The following is a 23,738-nucleotide window of genomic DNA, read 5'->3' as shown; positions in this document are numbered from 1 at the left end:
GCGCAGCTCCATGGTGGGCACTGCTCACTGGATGGCCCCAGAAGTTGTCACCAGTTCTCCTTACGGCCCCAAGGTGGACATCTGGTCCTTTGGAATTGTGACCATCGAGATGGTGGAAGGAGAACCTCCTTACTTCAAGGAAACGAGGGCCATGGTAAGAGGCCAATTCTCCCATGGTTGCAGAGGCCTGTGAGCACAGGGTGAGCCTGCACTGGGAGCAGCAGCTGGAGGTTTCTGCACATGGGGAAGGGAATTCCCAGAGGACTGGAGTCTCAACACAGACACATATTCTGCAGTCTCCAGACACAATTTGCTTTGGGATTTACGTTGTTGCAGTTCTTCTGGCTGTGAGGACGACCTGAAAATGTGAAGCAAGTGCAACAGCTCTTTACAAAGGCTGTGGCAGCACCAGGGTTTGGGTTTTTTGGTTGGCATAGAAAAATGAGCTGTGAGCAGCATCTCTGCCAGGGAGGAAAGTGCCCCTGGAGCTGGGGCTGGGAAGCCGGGGTCGATGTGAGCACTTGTGGGTGGGAAGGAAGCTGGCAGAGCGCTGAGTTTGCTTTTCCTGCAGGCTCGCGCTCTGATCCGGCAGAACGGGACCCCGCAGCTGCAGGAGCCCAGGCGCCTGTCGGCTCTGCTGCGGGACTTCCTCGAGTGCAGCCTGGAGCCGGACGAGGAGCGGCGCTGGTCTGCCCAGGAGCTGCTGCAGGTGAATGCCAAGCGGCTGCAGGGGAAGCAGCAGCGCCAGGGAGGGGTTTTCTTGTGGGGCCCCCTCCGATGGTCTCCGGTCTCGCTGCTTTCCACACGCAAAGCAAGCAGAATCCTCGCCTGGTTTGGCTTGGCAGGGGCCTTTCGAGGTCATCTGCACCTGGGGCCCCACAGCGAGCAGGGCCATCTTCAAGCAGGTCAGGTGGCTCAGAGCCCTGCTTGACCTGAGCTTGGATGTTCCCAGGGAGGAGGCACCTCCCACATCTCTGGGCACCTTCTGTCACTGCTTCCCCACCCTCCTGCTAAAAAAATTCTGCCTCAGACCTAGTCTGAGCCTGCTTCCCTCTCCTGAGTTTCAGACCATTTCCCTTTGTCCTGTTGCAACAGAGCCTGTGAGGAAGTTGACTCTGGAAAGTAACGGTTCATTTCTTTCTTTTTTCTCCTTTGGGCAGCACCCATTTTTATCATCAGCCAAGCCTCTCTCCAGCCTGACCCCTCTGATCATCACAGCAAAGCAACTGAGGCAGCAGCGGAGGAAATGAAGCACTGGAGGACAGCCTTTAGTCACAGTAGTTAGTTAGGACAGCTAGTTAGTTATGGTAGTTAGCAGTGCTAGTTAGTTATGGTAGTTAGCAGTGCTAGTTGGTTAAGGTAGTTAGGACAGCCTGTTTATTACAGTTCTTATGACAGCCTGTTTGTTATGGCAGTTTTTTGAATAAAAACTCTCTTAAACCTCAACTCCCTTGACGTGTCCCTTCCTTCTCCCTGTGTGACTCAGCTGCCCGGAGCAATGTGAGGTGAGAGCGGGCCCAGCCTCGCCCAGAGCTGAGCCCCAGCAGAGCCCTGGCAGAGCCCAGAGCAGCCTCGGCATCTGCAGAGTCAGCCTGGAAGGAGGCGCTTGGAGCCTTCTCGGCTGCACCCGACTCTTGGTTACAAACTGTGGGTGGTGGAAAATGCCACCGGCTCTGCAAGAGGGCAGAAGGGGCCCGGGGAAGGCCCAAGTGCTCCATGCAAGGGAAAAACCTGCCCTGGGTTTGTTATAAAGAACTATGTAGTTGGTGGCTTTTGCTATTTTGTCTTGACTTCTGCAACTTATTCCTAATCACAACGATTTTGATACAGTACAGTTTGTAATGACTTTTAACTACTTTTGCTGTAGTATAATTTGTCAGCATTTTGTGGCCAGTGCCCTGGCCCCTGTGTCGCTCAAATCCTCAGAACATCATTCATGGATGATATTTTAGTTTGTGGACAGTGTGAAAAACATACATTATAGTTTTGGCTTTTGCAAAGTATTGAAGTGGATGCTACGTGTTGTGCATTAGAATGTTAACTTTTGCAGAAGTAGCTGCAGTTGTGAAATAATAACTAATGCTTTTATTTTTGTAAATTACTGACAAGAATAACTCAGAGATATTTGTGAAAGAGGTAATGTTGATTTAAAGTACTTGTGGAAGTAGCTAAAATCGTCTGCATGGCCAGATAACATTTAAGGAACGGGTGTGATGAGGACCCCTGCCGCTGACCCTTCGACTGTCAATAACTGTCGCCTGCTGATGTGGAAACCCAGGGCTCTGGGAATATTTCTCTGTCTGCTCTGGGGTGTCCTGACCCCCAGGGGAGCACTGACTTTGACCCTCGTTCATGGAGAAAACTTCTAAAGCCTCAAGGTAAACTAGAAACCACAAAAGTGTGAAAGAGATTGTAGAGATTGTAGAGAGTAGTGTAGTATTTCACATGGGTGAGACATTTAGGTTTTAGGATTTTTAGTATGTTATAGATGGGTTCAAGATGGAGGATATAGGGTGTTGTCTTGAGTTCCCTTCTTCTTTGTTCTTCCTCTTTCTTCTTGCCTTTAGCTGGTATCTTGTAATTGGGTAGAAAAATCCACATGAAAAATACGGGTCTTTAGGGCTCAGTTATTGGGTTAGAAAGGAAAATAATTTAGGTGTTCCTACTTAATTGGGTAGCTTAGTTTTTGATTAGACTCAAAAGGCCTTGTAACAAGAGATTGTTAGTCACTTTTGTGCTGTTTTTCCTGCTTGCAGAGTCTGGTGCAGACAGTGTGCTGAAGTTTTGATAAGGTAACAATAAACAGAAGCTGAAGACCAAAGAAGTCCAATGCATCTCTCCTTCCTGACACAGAACTGCTCCAGGAGGGTCTCCCCTGCCAGGGGAGCCCCCAGGGATTTGCCCAACTTGGGACCTGCAGACTCACAGCTGAAACCAGGGATCAGGGGGCTGTTGTGAGGAAGTGACACACAACCCTCAGAACAACAATCCACGATTCCTGCACGTACTCTAGAAAGGCGGCTTGGGGCTCAAACCAACTTAAAGAGTTCCTGGAACAAGTAAACGAGTTCAAAGAAATCTTTCAATGTGTACAATCTTTATCAATATGTTCCAATAAAATGGAAAAAATAGATAAGAAGAGTTGCTATGGCTAACCAGTGTGCCTCTGGCCATTGCCAAACACCCACCACTGTTATTGATTTGTCTCTAATTATGCCTTCTTAAAGTTTTGAAAATTCTAAAGCATGAGGCTCATTTCTCACCAAACCCAAGGTACTCACCCCTTGCTTTCTTGCAAGCCATTGCCAATCCTCAATTTCATCTGGGTGGAGGAGAATGAAAAGGAAAAGGAAGATGCACTGGTGTGGAGGCCCAGGAGCCCACCATAAGAATCTCAGTCCCTCAGCTGTGGAGCAATCTGAAACAGGGACCAATTATAAAAGGGTGGCTGGACAGGAACAAACGCAGATCCCAATCAATGTGGTTAATCCTACGTTCTCCCTTTATTGTTTACAGACAGTAGTTTTTATACACTTCCAGATAGTTTACAATCGTGAGCACACTGTCATTGGCAAGCAAACATTGTTTGTTCCTCTCTTAAGGTGACTAAAGGTTCATACTGCAGACATATACAAAATCACAGCTAGATAGCTCAGTACATTGTATTATACCTTAACATAATTTCTGACTGCGCCACAAACTTATTCTTAACTGCGCCACAGGCTTCAAGGCCTCTGTGGCCCACATCTGAGGCCTAGGCTGGGGTAGGTCAACCTTCATTCCAACCATATAAATCATGAACATCCAGATTGTGACCTCTTTCTCTCAGAAATTGTTCTACACATCTCTCACTCTCTTCCCTCACTCCAAGCTCTTCCCTCACTCGGGGCACTCCCAGGGCTTCCCTTACTGGTGCCACCGTTGGTGTCTGGTCAAGTTTGAGCTCGTGGAGAAGCTCTTCCCACACTCCCCACACTCATAGGGCCTCTCCCCGGTGTGGATGCGCCGATGCACAGAGAGGTTGGCATTTTGGTTGAAGCCCTTCCCGCAGTCAGGGCAGCGGAAGGGCCTCTCATCTGTGTGAATCCGCTCATGTGTGAGGAGATTGGAGCTGGTGTGAAACCTCTTCCCACACTGGGGACACTCGTAGGGCCTCTCCCCACTGTGGATGCGCTGGTGTCTTCTCAGTTTGGAGCTCCACCCAAAGCTCTTCCCACATTCCAAGCAGGTGTAGGGCCATTCCCCAGTGTGGATCAGCTGGTGCTGGATCAGGTCAGAGCTCTCTCTGAAGCTCTTCCCACACTTCCCACACTCGTAGGGCCGCTCCCCAGTATGGATGCGCTGGTGTCTTCCTAGGGCAGAGCTCCACCCAAAGCTCATCCCACATTCCAAGCAGGTGTATGGCAGCTCCCTGGTATGGATCACCTGGTGCTGGATCAGGTTGGAGCTCTGGCTGAATCTCTTCCCACACTCCCCACACTCGTAGGGCCGTTCCCCAGTGTGGATCCTCTGGTGGCGGATCAGGTGAGAGCTCCGGCGGAATCCCTTCCCACACTCCCCACACTCATAGGGCCGTTCCCCAGTGTGGATCCTCTGGTGCCGGATCAGGCTGCAGCTCTGGCTGAAGCCCTGACCACACTCCAAGCACTTTTGGGGCTTCTCCCTGCCATGAGGCTTCTCCACCAGCTCCGAGCTCCAGCTGGATCTCCGGCCACCTTCCTGGCTCAGGGGGCTCTTTCCTCCCAGCAGCTCCCTGGGCTGGGTTTGCAGCCCCTCCTCCGGCAGGATCTCTGGGGCTTTTCCTCCTCCTCCATCCAGCCACACCCTGGGAATGACAAATCCTGCTTTGGGGAAAAAAACAAGAGAAGAGCAACTTGGACTGGAGGTTCCTCCCTGCCCAAGTTCATCTAAAGAAGTCATTGGTAGGTTTTTGTATGTAAGAACCTCCAAAACACCAAGATTGAGCCCACAAATCCTGCAAACTTCAAGACACAGATCAAAAACTCCCCAAACCTCACAAGTCAGCAAAAACCTCCTCCAAAAGATAAAGATTCAGCTGCCACATAAAACCAAAGCACCAACATTTAGCCCAAGCAAGCTCAGAAACACCAAGATTCACCCCGTGAAAATCCTGGATCCCCCTCCACAGTCACCTGCTGCATGTGGGGGGAGCAGCGCTCCTGGGGCTGGGGGGAGGCTGTAGATACAGGGAGGGGTGGAACCTTGTGCTGCTTCCTGTTTCTGCTCCTCCTCCTGTGTCTCTGCTCTTCCTCACACTCCTCTTCCTCCTGCTATTCCTCCTTCTCCTGCACAATCCCACCTTCTCCTGCCACGTCCATCCTTTGATCATTTTGTTCCTCAACCCTGCTTCTCCTTCCCTTCTCCTTCTGCCCCCAGGCCCAGCACCCACTGCCGGCTCCCTCTTCCCCCCAGACCCACAGCATCCCAGCGCAGGGGCAGGGATGGAGCTGGGGCAGGTCGGGCTGGGGCAGCGCTGGGCTCTCGGCCGCTTCCGCCCGCACTCGGTGCCCACTGCAGACGCTCCCGCCAGGACAGCGCGGGGGGGCCCGGCCTTGGCGCTGCCCCACTCCCACCTCCCCAAATTCTCCTCGCGGGGGCGATGGGGCCGAGGGGGGGGCGCAGGTGGGGTCCAGGAGGGGAACACTGGGAGCTGAGAGTCTGCCTGGCAACTGGTGAGTCATCAGCGCCCTGCGCTCTGATTGGCTGAGCTCTGCCTGAGGGCTGGGGCTGCAGCAAAGAGGGGACACCCTGCTCCAGGGGGGATGTCCCGAAAACGGGGGACCCCCATGAAAGGAACAAGAGGAAAGTGTCTTTACAAACAGATGCTGTGAATCTGCTCCGAGATAGGGACAGGCACCTGTACATAAGGAAGTGACAGGAGAAGCCATCGGTTTCAGGAAATGTTATCAACTGATGACACAGACTGCTGCGCAGCCAAGGTCCTGCTCAATTCATGAACTTCCAGAAGAACAACAAAGACTTAACAGAGCCAGGAATATCGTCTGCTATACAATACTGGGGTGCATAAGAAGGGGGTATGTAGCAGGTGGATTGGGAAGTCTGCACCTCTCAAGTACTTCAGCCAGTGGGGAAAGGGAGAGGGAGATGTGGCCAGGAGAATTGGGATGAAAAGGAGGCTGTGTGCTCAAACAACTGCAGAGATCCCATGGGGAATGTCCCATGGCCTCTCCCATTTCTAGGAATGAAATTACTTTTACAGGACTCCTCTGTCTGCTTTGTGGACAGAAACCTCTGCTGATGTCAATTTTCCCACACACCCTGGGGCTCATCCAGAATTCCTTCCACCGTCCTGGGCTGTGAGCAGGGAGTGCAGCTGAAGGTGCCTCACCCACTTTGGGTGATCGGCTCCCTTGGCTGGCGGCGGCACCGGGGATCGATTGGGGACCCGGGAGTGACCAGGAGACAGACGAGGGACACATCAGGAGGGTCTGTGAAGAGTCAGCAGGGAGAGAGCACTGAAAATCTCAGCAGTGACTGCACTGGGATCTTCGGGGAGTGAACATGGCAGGGCACCCAGGGAGGAGAGAAAAGGGAAAGCCAGGCAGGGGTCCTGGCCAAAGGGATGATGATCCCAAAATGTCTCTGAAGGGTCCCTTGGGAGAATGTTGAGGTAGTTTGCACATTCCCCCAGAGGTAATTAAGGACATGGACACCCAGGGGGGCAATAAGGGAAGTGGAGAAGGGATTTGGACAACAGGGGATGGATGGTGTTGGTGTGCTGGGAAGGGATCGGGTGAAGGGCAGTGTGCAGCAATATGGTGAAGGCAAGAAGCAGCAGGAGGAATCTATGTGGTAAGAGAAAGGATGATGGAAAAGAGAAGGAAGAGAAAAATACTCAGGATTGGGATGGTTTTCAGCACTGTTTTATCCTCAGAATTTGCCAGCTGATCCAGATCCTTTCCATCCCGGGATTCCAGGAGAGGAAAAGAAGGAGGTCAGGATGCCAGGGGGTTTCTCTGTGGTGGGCAGCGGCAGCACCGGGCGCAGAGGTGCGGGACCGGGAGCACGGGCTGGGGGCCTGTGGGGAGCTGCGGGGCCGGGCCGGGGCTGTGGGGCAGACGGGGCTCAGCGCCGGGCACTGCCTGACCCCACCAGCCCCAGGAGCCTGCGGGACGCCCCGGCCGCTGCCCGGCCCCGTGGAGCTGCCGGCCCTGCCCGCCGGGAGGGCCGCCTTTGGACACTGCGGCAGGACAGGGACCGGCTCTGGGATACGGGCTGGGGAGGGGACCCTGAGCACAAGGAGGAAAACAAAGCAACGTCTGGGAAATGCAGATTGTACATGGAAGGATCAGGATTTTCTATTAAGCATTTGCTTTGGGTCGCTGGAGAAAGGAAAGACTTTGCACAAAGCTCAGCAGCTCTCAGAGGATGAGCACCCACAGGCAGTGAGCGCGGCTGCAGGAGTGGCAGAAGAAGGCCCTGGAGCACTTGGGCACAAAGGCACAGCAGCTGAAGGCAAGAAGGGATGAGCAAAAGGCCAAGCTGAAGGCAAAGGCCATGGCACAGCTCCTACAGCCCCTCAGGGATCAACCCCAGGGCCCAAGGGGGCCCCGGCACCCAGGGGACGGGGTCGGCCACAAGCACCTGGCAGAGGCATTGCCCTCCTGGCCAGGGGAGAGCCCACCCAAACAGCCCCTGGGAAGGAGTCAGGGCTCCAGCTGCAAGGCACAGGGACACTGGAAGCAGAGACAGCAGCACCCTCAGGAGGAGCAAGCCTACCCCTGGATGGACATGGATTGTCAGGGCTGTCACAGCTCCCATCCCACCGGGGACCCACCACACTGGAGCCCTGGAGAACATTCAGGCTGGGTCTGCATCGAGAGGAGGCCACTCCTGATGGACACAGGGTCCTCTCCATCCATTCTGAATCTTAGACCTAACTTGGGAATATTGTAAAGGAATGTTTTAATTATTAGGGAATAAATGGGAAAGCTGAGCTGGTATGATTTGTCCAATCACTATTAGGAGCTGTGGGGGATAGGTTTGAAATAAATTAATTTCTTTTTCTTCCTAGTAATATTGATGCGTCAGCTGTGGCTCTTCCAGTCTCAGTAAAGAAACTGGAATTGTAGGTGATTGTAGGTGAATGTTAAACAGGGCCATGCCAAAGGAATTCTTGGGCCAAAATGTTGAACCCAGTGGCCAGAGTGGCCTCATTGTCTGCAGAATTGTGCAGACACAGCTTTAAGGGGAACCCAGGCCCAAAACCTGATGACAACAGGATCTCCAACTGTTCCAGTCTGCCATCAAGTTAAAGCTTTGATAACCAAAAGAGCCTCTAAATGGATGAGCAGTGCTCAGTTATTACAGTATGAAACTTGTTCAGTGGCACAGGAGGATTTAGAACTGAGGGCAGGGGAAGGGTTTAACCCAGCCTCCTGTTTGAACAGCCCACAGAGGGGCTGGGAAGAAACCCAGGACTGCATTCAAGTGACAGAGCTCCAGACACAGCCTGGGAGAAACTGATGAGACATTCCCTGGCCTGAGGGAGAAAATGTGTTCCTGGATGGCTCTTCAAGGGCAGCAGAAGGGAAAAGAGCTACAAGACACGCTGTTATTAAGGAAGGGAATCAGACAAAGCCCAGGTTACCACCCCATGGTCAGCTCAACCGGCACAGCTGTGTGTGCTTGTAAGAGCCTGGCACTGAAATGCCCTGAGCAGGAAGGCTTCAATATCTTCTGCTGACACCATGTCACCTAACAGGGGGGCAAAAGCAATTCTGATTGCTCAGCAACCACTAGATCACTTATACAGGTATTTCTAAAAGAAATAATTCCAGTTAAAGGGATTGTGGAAGCAACAGACTCAGACAGCAGAACTCATTTTACAGGAAAGATCCTCCAGGAGGTTATGGAAGCTTTAGGAATACAATGGGACCTCCATAACCCCTGCACCGCCAGAGCTCAGGCTGGGTACAAAGAATGAATGGGGAAAGAAAGAGACACCTTTGGAAGCTGGGGATAGAAACCAAGATGCCATGAGTACGGCTTTTGCCGTTGGCTTTGGCAAGAAGAAGAGCCAGACCCAGGGCAGATATTCAATTCTCTCCCTTGCAATTGATCTTGGGAATTCCTTACCCTGGTAATTCTCCACCCCGTGCAGGGTGGGGATAAGGGATGGACATTTAAAGCAGTCTGTGGCCAGAGTCCTGTCTCTTGTGAAATCTCTCCCACAGGAAGCTGGGCTGGCACAGAGCCTGCCTTGGCACTTTGCTGTTCCCAACATCCAAGCAGGACATCGGGCCCTGCCTAAGGAGGCCAAAGCAGCACCACTGGTGGCCAAGTGGCGTGGGCCATGCCAAGTGTCCCTGAGGCCAGAAACAGCCCCCAGCACAGCTGAGCACGGGGGGACCCCTCAGCCTGGGCTCCAGGGCTCTGAAGCCCCGGAGATTTGCACTTCCCGCCTGCAGCAGGAGCATGGGAGGCCCCCACGGAGCCTGCACTGAAGGCAGCGCAGCAGCAGCCAGGGCTCCACAGCGGGGCAAGCCCCTGGGCCTGCCCACACATCCTCTGCTCAAATCCTCTGCCTGGGCACCCTCCTTTGGCATCTCCAGCCACCGGGGCCAATCCTTGCTGCCACTGCTGCAGCTTCAGTGCTTTCTGGGCCTGCACTGCCACAGCTGCTGGCGAAGACAACGGCACAATTCCACTCTGGGTCTCAGTCACACTCACACACTGCGCTGCCTGGGATTGCACTGATGGAAAATACACCAGGTCATAGACTTGAACATTTCTAACATTTTATTTCTCTACTCAGCCTTGGTTTGCCTTGGCCTCGGGGAAAGAAATGGTAAAGGTTTTTTTAAGGGATGTTCCACCACTCAGTGGAGATGAGTTTAACATCTCAACACTCTGGGAATGGCCCAAAAGATTCCCACAAAGATAACGCCCAGCAGCAAACAGCAACCAACACCTACCCCAGACACTGCCCCCGGCAGAGCTGGAGACACCTGCTCTGGAAAAGGCTGAGAAGGAAATCCAGCAGTTCCGACCTGATGAACAGCAGAAGCCAAGAAATCCGGGTCCAATAGGAACCCAAATATTAAAAACTGCACAACTTGAAACTACAGAACATTAAACCAATGGATTTAGATTGGTTCAGACTGTATCATGTTTGGGAATGATCTAGTCAAACCCACGTGTCATGGAACGATTTTCTCTGCACACCCGGGCTATGTGGGGATGGAATGATTTCTGTTGCAGATCCTGGCCAGAATCAAGGAATGCCTTGACTCTAACACTAAACATATTGGTGGAGTTTTTCTATTTCCTGAACTTTCAGTGCAAAATTTATAGCAGAAGAGTATTTTTTGTAATTATCCTACTTCTATATTGCTGGTTAGGCTTGGGTCAGGAATGAGAGAATGAGTTTTTACTCCGAGGAGCAGTAGAAAAAACTTAATTGGCTTGGAATACTCTTGTGTATGTTTTTGTGGGAGATACCAAAATTTTGGTCTGGGTTTTTCGTCGTTCATTTTTAGGCTGCATTTTGCAAAACGATAAGAGATTTAAAGGTGACCCTTTCACTCATAAACAGTAAATAGATGATTTGAAAGAAAAAATAAAAAAAGTAGCAGGTTCTGAGGGGGCACAGGAGAGGCCGCTGGAGGCTGCTCTGGAAGAGAAGCTGCATTCCAGGCAGCCAGCAGAGGAGCTTTAGAAATGCAAATTAACACTGCTGGGGCAAAGTGGGGACAATGGACCTGGCTCTTCTTGCCTGGGGCAGGAATTGGGCTGATTCCCTCTGCCCCTCACCCCAAGCTCTGCCTGCCTGCACAGATGGAATCTGCACAGCTGAAAGCAGAGCCCATGGTGAGGATCTCTGACTCTGCAACAGAAATGGGTGAAGCTGCAAAGGGAAACAGCAAATGGAGAATGTTGTGAAAACCTCACTAAAATAAGGGGGGATCATCCCTGTGCCCACTCCAACATGTGCTGGCACTGTCTATGCTATACAGGGAGTATCAGAGCACTGGGGTTTTTGCTATAACAAGTTCAGGGAAATCAGTTGGAATTCAAGTATTTGATGATGTAATTAGACAAAAGCATTCAATTGATGCAGCCCCGGCTGGAGGGAGCGCCCAAAATTGGGGAAAAGATGAACGGCCACCAGAACAAATCCTACAACACCACGGACCAGCCCCTGGGAACCCGAACCAATTCATATCAGGAGACACAGAACCCATTTATCATTTCAATGGCATCATTAGATTACAAGCTGTCCTCGAAATAAGAACTAACCAGACACCTCCAGCTCCTGACCTTCCTGCCGACCCATCCACTGAAATGAGGAACACAACATTTCCCAGGGGATGGGATCATATAATCTGTAAGCAGAAAAAGGCGGACTTTGTGGAAAACTAAATGACTCCAACTGCTGTTGGCAAAGAGACGACAAAGGAAAAGCAGTGAAAAAAGATAACAAAGGAAATAGGAGAGCAGTTTATGTATTGGTCCAAACATGGAAAGGATGGGAATGGGACACGGTTTTGTGGCTCCCTGGCACACCATGGGTTAAACGAATGCTGCTTCTCCTCTTCTGTGCTACAGCAACTCTCATCTTTTTACCATGCTCCACACCTTGGGAGTGCAACTCATCCAGCAGCTGAGCCAGGGGATGCAGGTGGCAGCCAGGCCTCCTGATCCAGAAACGGCTACAAAAGGACAGGGAATGAGGGCACCGAGAATAATCCCAAAACCAAAGAGGACCCGGGAAGAACAAAACAGAGTCAATGAGTGAATCTGCCTGGAGATAGGGCCAGCGACTTGGAGATGAGGAAGTAACGGGAGAAACCATCAGTTCCAATAAATGTTACAAATGGACCCAGACAGCTGCTCAAAGTCCCGCTAAACTCCTCAACTTCCCGAAGAACAAAGACCAAACAGAGCCATGAACATCGGCTGTCATCCACAAGGAGGGGTGCATATGAACGAGGACAGGCAGCAGGCGGATCGGGAAGTCTGAACCTTCCAAGTCCCTCAGCCAGTGGGCAAAGGCAGAGGGAGATGCGGCCGGGAAAATGAGCATCCAAAGGAGGCAGCGTGCTACAACAAGGGCAGAGAGCGCATGGCAAATGCCCCACGGCCTCTCCCTCTGCTCAGCAATCGAGTCACTTTGACAGGACTCCTCGGTCTCCTCTGGCCACAGAAACCTCCGGCGACGGGAATTTCCCCGCACGGTCCCGGCCACGGGGCAGCCACCTCTGTCCCAGCCACAGCAACCGGGACGAGCCAGCGCTGCTCCGGCAGCGGCTCCTGCCCAGGCAGCGGCGGGAAGGAGACCGCGGGCAGCCGCTCCCGCAGCGCCCTCAGCCCAGGGCCGGCACGGGCCGGACACGGCACCGCCAAGCCGCCGGAGCCCCCTGCCGCCCCCCTCCGCCCGCAGCGAGCCCCGAGCCCCCGCAGAACCCGGCGCGGCTCCCACCTGCGCCGGGGCCGCCTCCGAGCTCCGCCAATGCCGCCTCCCCGCGCTCCGGCCGCTGCCGCCGCTCCCGGGCCCGCACAGACGCTCCGCCAATGGCGCCGCTGCCGAGCCAGGGCCGCCCTCAGGCCGCCAGCGGGGCCGTGCTTCGCCCCGCTCTCACCAATCAGCGCGCCAGAACCGCGACTGACGGCAGCAGCGGCCAATGGCAGCGAGGGGCGGGCTCTGCACACGGCACAGCCTCGCCCCGCGCTCTCAGGGCCCCCCGGGCTGTGGGAGGGCAAAGCCGGAGATGAGGAACAGCCCTGGAACGGGCCCGGGCCCGGGCCGGCATCGATCTGCAGCACCGACAAACTGCTCCGCACCTCCCGACACGGCTTTCCCGGCCCTGCGCCTTCGCCTTCGCTGGCTCCGGCTCTGCGGCAAGCCCAGCAGCCCCACTTCTCCTGCCCCCTAATTCGGAGCATCAGCGCATCGCTTTGATTTCCCCCAAAAAGGGAAAACCGCCCCAAAGCCCTGTGGGGGAGTGGGGGAGGGGAGAGATTTCTGGCACAAAACTCCAAAAGCTCCGAGCAGGACAATGAGAAGTCAATGAAGAGCCTTGAATGCAGCTTTCCCCACGCCTCCCTCCTTCCAGCTGCACCTCCTCCCCCGGCAGTGCAGGAGACAGGGAATGGGGCCGTGCTCAGTTTCATCCCCCGTGGCTTCTCCCTCTGCCCAGGGACAGGAGTCGTTCCCCTGCTGCAGCCTGCGCTCTCTCCCACCGGAGACTTCTCCAGGAACTTCTCCAACCGGAGTCCATCCCCTGGGGCACAGCCCCCCTCCAAGTGCTGCAGCGGGAAAAACGCCAGTCACTTGTTTTTACAACTTTTTAAAGTTTAATGATAATGAAATGGTTATAAAAATAGTAATACAATTAGAGTAATAAAAATTCAGAGTTCATGTAATTACAGGACAATTAAAAAAAAAAGAATTACGGACGTCTGGATGCTCTCGGGCACTTAAGCAAGGACAGGCATGTTTTGTGAACAAAGGAATAACTCTTAAGATCCATTCACTGTTGCATATTCATACATACTTCATGGTTATGCATACATTCTATTTAAAATAAGAAACTCTCTCTGGAATATGTCAACTCCTTCTTTTAATCCCCACGGTGTCTTCCAGTCTGAGCAAGGCCTGAAGAAATTACCTTCTTCTGATAAGAAACCCATAAATTCCTCTTCTCTGGAAGATTTGGGTGTTCTGTGACTCCTATCTCGAAGCCAGTATCTCATTATTTTTAAAAAAAACCTACGTACATAGTTTCTATTTTAACTTCTAAAGCTTAATTTTAACTGCAAAACTACATTTACCATTCTATCAAAATGTTAATACAGCACTTCTAATCAATATATTACATATAATATTTGTTGTAGATGTCGGCGAACCCAATGGGAAGAATGATGATGTCTGACTTATTTCAGAAGGCTGAGTGATTTCTTTATTATAATTATGCTATGATACATTAATATGCTATATAAAAGAGGATACTAAAAACTACATGCTGCTTTCTCTAACTGTCATATCTAACTCCCTCACAACTCGTGACCCTGTTCTCCAGAGCCCAGACACAGGTGGATCCGATTTGCCATCAGGCCCAAACAATCCACCGTGATCACACCAGGCATTTGCTCCAGGTAAACAACTCTCCAAACACATTGCACAAGAGAAAAACAAGGCGCAGAAATAGAAATTGTTTTCTCTTTCACTTCTCTCTGTGCACATTTATAAAAATCCTGAGAGAGAGAAATGTGCTTGCCACAAGTATTCAATTTAATATTTCTGAAAAGCCAATCATAAATTATGCATTTTTCACAGAGGACATCCCGAGGCTGCTGCAGGGACAGTGATGTCACTGCTGTGACGTCATCGGGGATGGTGACATCATCAGGGACATCGCTGCTGTCACTTGTCCCCTCTCCCCTCCCCACATGGGATTTGAGACAAATGTGGGGAATTTTCTGGGAAGTTTCATTGAAATTGTCCCAAATGCTGATGGGAATTCCCGGGTGACGTCACTGGGGACACTTGGGGACACTCTGAGGACGCTCTGGGGACACTCATGGAGGCGGGGGCGGGTCAGGGGGTGAATGACCCCCTCGGTGCCTTGCAGCAGAGGCAGCTTTCTGCTGTGGCTGCAGCAGAGCCGGGTTATGAATGACAATGGAATAATTGGCTTCTGCATTTCTGCATTGGCTTCTGCGCGTTGCTATTGATCACAAGGACTTTGCTCTGGTACTTGATATTGACATTGATTATTGATGATTCCTTGTAGCTGCTCGCTGGTACAATAAAATCGATCCGTTTATGTGTGCACCGTGTAACCAATTTAATGCTAGAGTAACAAATAGATATTCTCTCCTAGGCCTTCAAATATTAAAAATAGATGAATATGAAATAGATCAATAACTAATATTGAAATAGAGACTATGCAATGTTAACATGCTTCTGTGTGGCTGACTCGGGTGTAAAACAATTCCATTGTTTCTCCCATCTGTGGACCATCCTCACCAGGTGATAACAGTGACACAAACCTGAGAAGCATTTATGAATTTTTCAGGGGCTCTGAAACAACAGGATGGAACCAGGAGAAGAAATCAAATGTATTGACTTAATCTGCAGAATGTCCTGCAGACAAGTCAGAGGTGAGAACCAAACAAGAGTTCCTGGAACATCCAAAGCTCCCGGGAGTGTTTGAATAATGTCAAAACTCAGGGATGTGTTTGTAGCCCTGCAGTGGAACCGGATCCGAGAACGAAGGGTTAAGTTAAGGGCGGGTTCTTTGGCCGAGCGCCAAAACCCTTTTTTATCCCTTATCGAACTTTTACAAATCTCCAAGAGTGAACTTTGTTTTTCACACCCGGCTGGGGTTTGGGGGCCCCGGGGGGGTCCCCAGGCAGCCCCCGCTGCTGAGCACTGACCCCCCCCTCCCCGGGCACCGGGACCCCCCAAAAACCGCACCCGCACCCCCTTCATTGCCCCCGACCCCCCCTCGAGCACCGACCCCCCCGAGCACCGGGCCCGGACCCCCCTTTGTGCCCCCCACCCATCACGGGGGTTCCGCCCCCTCCCCTTTGAGCCCCCGGAGCCGCGGGACCCCCGGGAGCAGCGCCGGGACCGGGGGGGCCCAGGGATGTGAGCAATGGATTTGTCAGTGTGAAAAATGCAGATTGAATGATCGGCTCTTGGCAAATATTAACTTGGATACTCTGTGTGCTGTGTTGCACAGTTATTTTGTAGAACTGTATTAATCCTTTTGAAGTAGTGTGGGAAATGCAGTTTTGGGTTATGACATAATGTTAAAATAGAAACTATGCGATGTAAGATATTTTTTGTAAGAGCTCAAGGAATGGGTAGGATAATTAAGAAATTCTTCGCACGGAGATAACAGCAAGAGTTACTGCCTCCTTCTGGGAAAAGACAAACATTCTTACACCTCTCCTCTGTCTGTAATGAGCCACCAGGATTGAGGGGAAAAAGCTGACAAAAAGCAGAGAACACCCTTTGTTTGAAAAGAATTTATGCACCGTGGGTGAGATATTTGAATGTGCAACAGGCTATTGCTTTTAAGGGTTAACCCTTTGTTAGCCAGGCATGTTTTTGTGGCTTAGTGCCCAAACCCACCCGGACGTCTGTAATTCTTTGCTTTTTATTGTCCTTTATTGTCCTAACTCTGATTGTCCAAATTGTCATTGCTCTCACTTTCATTCCTGTTTTTATGACTATTTTATTACTATGAAGCTTTTAAAATTTTAAAACAAGAGATTGGCGTTTTTCACAGTCAAGGATTCCCAAAACCTGGCAGAAAGCTCACACAGCCTTGGACTTGTCCGTGCAAAAGCTGAGATTTTATTGTGCCAGCGAGCAGCTGCAAGGAATTATCAATAATCAATATCAGTATTGAGCAGCAGAGCAAAATGCTCGTGGTCAATAGGAACCTGCAAAAGCCAATAGAGAAATGCAAAAGCATTCTGATTGTGCTCAGAATGTCCCCAAGTGTCCCCAGTGATGTCACCCCAGGAATTCCCATCAGCATTTGGGACAATTTTGGTGAAAATTCCCAGAAAATTCCCCAAATGTGTCTCAAATCCTGCGCAGGGAGGGGACAAGTGACAGCAGCGATGTCCCCGATGATGTCATCACTCCGATGACATCACAGCGGTGACATCACTGTCCCTGCAGCAGCCTCGGGATGTCCGCGATGGCTTTTTGGCTCCGCTCAGCCACTGTGTGGCCACTGGGGCCACCGCAGCCACCGGGGGGCTTCACGAGGAGCCTGCAGATGTCCCCAAGTATCCCCAGCAGGTGACGCGTGGCCAGGCGGGCACTGGCCTCCCACAGCCGCTCGGCCATGGCCGCCTTGGCCACCAAGTCCCTGAGGACATCGGGGGACGCCTCATTTGTTCCCTGCAGGATGGCCTCGATGGCCTCGAGCCGGCGACACATCCCCCAGATGAAACACCTGGCTCTTTTCCACGCGGCCAGCAAGTGCTCCAGGGGCCCCAGGGCCACCTCCGAGCACTGTCCCCTTCCGCTGGCCGCCTCCTCCTCGTTGGTGGCCGCAGGCACCCGGACCCCAGGGGCGGCCCCTGCCGAGGCCACCTCCTCCCTGTCCGTCAGTCGCGGTTCTGGCGCGCTGATGGGTGAGAGCGGGGCGAAGCACGGCCCCGCTGGCGGCCTGAGGGCGGCCCTGGCTCGGCAGCGGCGCCATTGGCGGAGCGTCTGTGCGGGCCCGGGAGCGGCGGCAGCGGCCGGAGCGCGGGGAGGCGGCATTGGCGGAGCTCGGAGGCGGCCCCGGCGCAGGTGGGAGCCGCGCCGGGTTCTGCGGGGGCTCGGGGCTCGCTGCGGGCGGAGGGGGCGGCAGGGGGCTCCGGCGGCTTGGCGGTGCCGTGTCCGGCCCGTGCCGGCCCTGGGCTGAGGGCGCTGCGGGAGCGGCTGCCCGCGGTCTCCTTCCCGCCGCTGCCTGGGCAGGAGCCGCTGCCGGAGCAGCGCTGGCTCGTCCCGGTTGCTGTGGCTGGGACGGAGGTGGCTGCCCCGTGGCCGGGACCGTGCGGGGAAATTCCCGTCGCCGGAGGTTTCTGTGGCCAGAGGAGACCGAGGAGTCCTGTCAAAGTGACTCGATTGCTGAGCAGAGGGAGAGGCCGTGGGGCATTTGCCATGTGCTCTCTGCCCTTGTTGTAGCACGCTGCCTCCTTTGGATGCTCATTTTCCCGGCCGCATCTCCCTCTGCCTTTGCCCACTGGCTGAGGGACTTGGAAGGTTCAGACTTCCCGATCCGCCTGCTGCCCGTCCTCGTTCATATGCACCCCTCCTTGTGGATGACAGCCGATATTCATGGCTCTGTTTGGTCTTTGTCCTTCGGGAAGTTGAGGAGTTTAGCGGGACTTTGAGCAGCTGTCTGGGTCCATTTGTAACATTTATTGGAACTGATGGTTTCTCCCGTTATTTCCTCATCTCCAAGTCGCTGGCCCTATCTCCAGGCAGATTCACTCATTGACTCTGTTTTGTTCTTCCCGGGTCCTCTTTGGTTTTGGGATTATTCTCGGTGCCCTCATTCCCTGTCCTTTTGTAGCCGTTTCTGGATCAGGAGGCCTGGCTGCCACCTGCATCCCCTGGCTCAGCTGCTGGATGAGCTGCACTCCCAAGGTGTGGAGCGTGGTAAAAAGATGAGAGTTGCTGTAGCACAGAAGAGGAGAAGCAGCATTCGTTTAACCCATGGTGTGCCAGGGAGCCACAAAACCGTGTCCCATTCCCATCCTTTCCATGTTTGGACCAATACATAAACTGCTCTCCTATTTCTTTTGTTATCTTTTTTCACTGCTTTTCCTTTGTCGTCTCTTTGCCAACAGCAGTTGGAGTCATTTAGTTTTCCACAAACTCTTGTTTTTTCTGCTAACAGATAACCTGATCCCATCCCCTGGTAAAATGTTGTGTTCCTCATTTCAGTGGATGGGTCGGCAGGAAGGTCAGGAGCTGGAGGTGTCTGGTTGGTTCTTATTTCGAGGACAGCTTGTAATCTAATGGTGACATTGAAATGATAAATGGGTTCTGTGTCTCCTGATATGAATTGGTTTGGGTTCCCAGGGGCTGGTCCATGGTGTTGTAGGATTTGTTCTGGTGGCCGTTCATCTTTTCCCCATTTTTGGGCGCTCCCTCCAGCCGGGGCTGCATCAATTGACTGCTTTTGTCTAATTACATCATCAAATACTTGAATTCCAACTGATTTCCCTGAACTTGTTATAGCAAAAACCCCAGTGCTCTGATACTCCCTGTATAGCATAGAGAGTGCCAGCACATGTTGGAGTGGGCACAGGGATGATCCCCCCTTATTTTAGTGAAGTTTTCACAGCATTCTCCATTTGCTGTTTCCCTTTGCAGCTTCACCCATTTCTGTTGCAGAGTCAGAGATCCTCACCATGGGCTCTGCCTTCAGCTGTGCAGATTCCATCTGTGCAGGCAGGCAGAGCTTGGGGTGAGGGGCAGAGGGAATCAGCCCAATTCCTGCCCCAGGCAAGAAGAGGCAGGTCCATTGTCCCCACTTTGCCCCAGCAGTGTTAATTTGCATTTCTAAAGCTCCTCTGCTGGCTGCCTGGAATGCAGCTTCTCTTCCAGAGCAGCCTTCAGCAGTCTCACATGTGACCCCCCCCAAACTGCTGCTTTTTTTATTTTTTCCTTCAAATCATCTATTTACTGTTTATGAGTGAAAGGGTCACCTTTAAATCTCTTCTCGTTTTCCAAAATGCAACCTGAAGGTGAACATTGCAAAACCCAGACCAAAATTTTGGTATCTCTCACACAAACATACACAAAAAAATCCCAAGGCAATTAATTTTTTTCTACTTCTCCTCGGAGTAAAAACTCATTCTCTCATCCCTGACCCAAACCTAACCGGCAATATAGAAGAAGGATTATTACAAAAAATACTCTACTGCTATAAACTTTGCACTGAAAGTGCAGGAAAAACAAAACTCCACCAATTTGTTTAGTGTTAGAGTCAAGGCATTCCTTGATTCTGGCCAGGATCTGCAACAGAAATCATTCCATCCCCACATAGCCCGGGTGTGCAGAGAAAATCGTTCCATGACACGTGGGTTTAACTGGATTTTTCCCAAACTTGATACAGTCTGAACCAATCTAAATCCATTGGTTTAATGTTCTGCAGTTTCAAGTTGTGCAGTTTTTAGTATTTGGGTTCCTGTTGGACCCGGATTTCTTGGCTTCTGCTGTTCATCAGGTCGGAACTACTGGATTTCCTTCTCAGCCTTTTCCAGAGCAGGTGTCTCCAGCTCTGCCGGGGGCAGTGTCTGGGGTAGGTGTTGGTTGCTGTTTGCTGCTGGGCGTTATCTTTGTGGGAATCTTTTGGGCCATTCCCAGTGTGTTGAGATGTTAAACTCATCTCCATTGAGGGGTGGAACATCCCTTAGAAAAACCTTTACCATTTCTTTCCCCGAGGCCAAGGCAAACCAAGGCTGAGTAGAGAAATAAAATGTTAAAAATGTTAAAGTCTATGACCTGGTGTATTTTCCATCAGTGCAATCCCAGGCAGGGCAGTGTGTGAGTGTGGCTGAGACCCAGAGTGGAATTGTGCCGTTGTCTTCGCCAGCAGCTGTGGCAGTGCAGGCCCAGAAAGCACTGAAGCTGCAGCAGTGGCAGCAAGGATTGGCCCCGGTGGCTGGAGATGCCCAAGGAGGGTGCCCAGGCAGAGGATTTGAGCAGAGGATGTGTGGGCAGGCCCAGGGGCTTGCCCCGCTGTGGAGCCCTGGCTGCTGCTGCGCTGCCTTCAGTGCAGGCTCCGTGGGGGCCTCCCATGCTCCTGCTGCAGGCGGGAAGTGCAAATCTCCGGGGCTTCAGAGCCCTGGAGCCCAGGCTGAGGGGTCCCCCCGTGCTCAGCTGTGCTGGGGGCTGTTTCTGGCCTCAGGGACACTTGGCATGGGCCACGCCACTTGGCCACCAGTGGTGCTGCTTTGGCCTCCTTAGGCAGGGCCCGATGTCCTGCTTGGATGTTGGGAACAGCAAAGTGCCAAGGCAGGCTCTGTGCCAGCCCAGCTTCCTGTGGGAGAGATTTCACAAGAGACAGGACTCTGGCCACAGACTGCTTTAAATGTACATCCCTTATCCCCACCCTGCACTGGGTGGAGAATTACCAGGGTAAGGAATTCCCAAGATCAATTGCAAGGGAGAGAATTGAATATCTGCCCTGGGTCTGGCTCTTCTTCTTGCCAAAGCCAACGGCAAAAGCCGTACCCATGGCATCTTGGTTTACAGCCCTGACTCCTTCCCAGGGGCTGTTTGGGTGGGCTCTCCCGTGGCCAGGAGGGCAATGCCTCTGCCAGGTGCTTCTGGCCGACCCCGTCCCCTGGGTGCCGGGGCCCCCTTGGGCCCTGGGGTTGATCCCTGAGGGGCTGTAGGAGCTGTGCCATGGCCTTTGCCTTCAGCTTGGCCTTTTGCTCATCCCTTCTTGCATTCAGCTGCTGTGCCTTTGTGCCCAAGTGCTCCAGGGCCTTCTTCTGCCACTCCTGCAGCCGCGCTCACTGCCTGTGGGTGCTCATCCTCTGAGAGCTGCTGAGCTTTCTGCAAAATCTTTCCTTTCTCCAGCGACCCAAAGCAAATGCTTAATAGAAAACCCTGATCCTTCCATGTACAATCTGCATTTCCCAGATGTGTCTTTGTTTTCCTCCTTGTGCTCAGGGTCCCCTCCACAGCCCGTATCCCAGAGCCGGTCCCTGTCCTGCCGCAGTGTCCAAAGGAGGCCCCCCCGGCGGGCAGGGCCGGCAGCTCCACGGGGCCGGGCAGCGGCCGGGGCGTCCCGCAGGCTCCTGGGGGCCGGGGGCCACTGCCGGCCCTGCCCGGGGCTGGTGGGGTCAGGCAGCGCCCGGCGCTGAGCCCCGGCTGCCCCACAGCCCCGGCCCGGCCCTGCAGCTCCCCACAGGCCCCCAGCCCGTGCTCCCGGTCCCGCACCTCTGCGCCCGGTGCTGCCGCTGCCCACCACAGAGAAACCCCCTGACATCCTGACCTCCTTCTTTTCCTCTCCGGGAAACCCGGGATGGAAAGGATCAGGATCAGCTGGCAAATTCTGACCATAGAACAGTGCTCAAAGACATCCCAGTCCTTTGTATTTTTCTGTTCCTTCCCTTCTCCATCATCCTTTTTCTCACCACATAGATTGCTCCTGCTGCTTCTTGCCTTCACCATATTGCTGCACACTGCCCTTCACCCTATCCCTTCCCAGCACACCAACACCATCCATCCCCTGTTGTCCAAATCCCTTCTCCTCTTCCCTTATTGCCCCCCTGGGTGTCCATGTCCTTAATTACCTCTGGAGGAATGTGCAAACTACCTCAACATTCTCCCAAGGGACCCTTCAGAGACATTTTGGGATCATCATCCCTTTGGCCAGGACCCCTGCCTGGCTTTCCCTTTTCTCTCCTCCCTGGGTGCGCTGCCATGTTCACTTCCCAAAGATCCCAGTGCACTCACTGCTGAGATTTTCAGTGCTCTCTCCCTGCTGACTCTTCACAGACCCCCCTGATGTGTCCCTCGTCTGTCTCCTGGTCACTCCCGGGTCCCCAATTGATCCCCGGTGCCGCCGCCAGCCAAGGGAGCCGATCACCCAAAGTGGGTGAGGCACCTTCAGCTGCACTCCCTACCCGCCGTCCCTGACGGAGGAAGGAATTCCGGATGAGCCCCAGGGTGTGTGGGAAAATTGACATCAGCAGAGGTTTCTGTCCACAAAGCAGACAGAGGAGTCCTGTAAAAGTAATTTCATTCCTAGAAATGGGAGAGGCCATGGGACATTCCCCATGGGATCTCTGCAGTTGTTGGAGGACACAGCCTCCTTTTCATCCCAATTCTCCTGGCCACATCTCCCTCTCCCTTTCCCCACTGGCTGAAGTACTTGAGAGGTGCAGACTTCCCAATCCACCTAGTACATACTCCCTTCATATGCACCCCAGTATTGTATAGCAGAGGATATTCCTGGCTCTGTTAAGTCTTTGTTGTTCTTCGGGAAGTTCATGAATTGAGCAGGACCTTGGCTGAGCAGCAGTCTGTGTCATCAATTGATAACATTTCCTGAAACCGATGGCTTCTCCTGTCACTTCCTTATGCACAGGTCCCTGGCCGTATCTCGGAGCAGATTCACAGCATCTGTTTGTAAAGACACTTTCCTCTTGTTCCTTTCATGGGGGTCCCCCGTTTGCGGGACATCCCCCCTGGAGCAGGGTGTCCCCTCTTTGCTGCAGCCCCAGCCCTCAGGCAGAGCTCAGCCAATCAGAGCGCAGGGCGCTGATGACTCACCAGTTGCCAGGCAGACTCGCAGCTCCTAGCGTTCCCCACCTGGACCCCACCTGCGCCCCCCCCTCGGCCCCATCGCCCCCGCGAGGGGAATTTGGGGAGGTGGGAGTGGGGCAGCGCCAAGGCCGGGCCCCCCCGCGCTGTCCTGGCGGGAGCGGCTGCAGTGGGGACCGAGTGCGGGCGGAAGCGGCCGAGAGCCCAGCGCTGCCCCAGCCCGACCTGCCCCAGCTCCATCCCTGCCCCTGCGCTGGGATGCTGTGGGTTTGGGGGGAAGAGGGAGCCGGCAGTGGGTGCTGGGCCTGGGGGCAGAAGGAGAAGGGAAGGAGAAGCAGGGTTGAGGAACAAAATGGTCAAAGGATGGACGTGGCAGGAGAAGGTGGGATTGTGCAGGAGAAGGAGGAATAGCAGGAGGAAGAGGAGTGTGAGGAAGAGCAGAGTCACAGGAGGAGGAGCAGAAACAGGAAGCAGCACAAGGTTCCACCCCTCCCTGTATCTGCAGCCTCCCCCCAGCCCCAGGAGCGCTGCTCCCCCCACATGCAGCAGGTGACTGTGGAGGGGGATCCAGGATTTTCACGGGGTGAATCTTGGTGTTTCTGAGCTTGCTTGGGCTAAATGTTGTTGCTTTGGTTTTATGTGGCAGCTGAATCTTTATCTTTTGCAGGAGGTTTTTGCTGAATTGTGGGGTTTGGGATGTTTTTGATGTGTGTATTGAAGTTTGCAGGATTTGTGGGCTGAATCTTGGTGTTTTGGAGGTTCTTACGTACAAAAACTTACCAATGACTTCTAAGATGAACTTGGGCAGGGAGGAACCTCCAGTCCTAGTTGCGCTCCTCTTGTTTTTTCCCCAAACCAGGATTTGTCATTCTCAGGTTGTGGCTGGATGGAGGAGGAGGAAAAGCCCCAGAGATCCTGCCGGAGGAGGAGCTGCAACCCCAGCCCA

At 53.1% G+C, this 23,738-nt stretch overlaps 1 protein-coding gene and 1 pseudogene across 1 annotated transcript in view; one reads left to right on the top strand and one right to left on the bottom strand.

Moving 5' to 3' along the window:
- Positions 1-23,738, top strand: part of LOC137464098 (uncharacterized) — a 1,364,046-nt pseudogene that overhangs the window by 620,043 nt on the left and 720,265 nt on the right.
- LOC137464099 (zinc finger protein 850-like) overlaps positions 3,817-23,738 on the bottom strand; it is a 105,726-nt gene continuing 85,804 nt past the window's right edge. The window contains exons 6-7 of the mRNA XM_068175407.1: positions 4,426-4,621; positions 3,817-4,341 (exon numbers count right to left, since the gene is read on the bottom strand). Of these exons, the coding sequence (XP_068031508.1) occupies positions 3,907-4,341; positions 4,426-4,621 (631 nt within the window). The 3' untranslated portion in view covers positions 3,817-3,906. The remainder of the gene's footprint in view (positions 4,342-4,425; positions 4,622-23,738) is intronic.

This window comes from Anomalospiza imberbis, chromosome 36 (assembly GCF_031753505.1).
Source record: "Anomalospiza imberbis isolate Cuckoo-Finch-1a 21T00152 chromosome 36, ASM3175350v1, whole genome shotgun sequence".
NCBI classification, from domain to species: Eukaryota; Metazoa; Chordata; class Aves; order Passeriformes; family Viduidae; genus Anomalospiza; species Anomalospiza imberbis.
The sequence above is the reverse complement of the archived record's forward strand: the minus strand, read 5'-3'. Positions and strand labels throughout refer to the sequence as shown.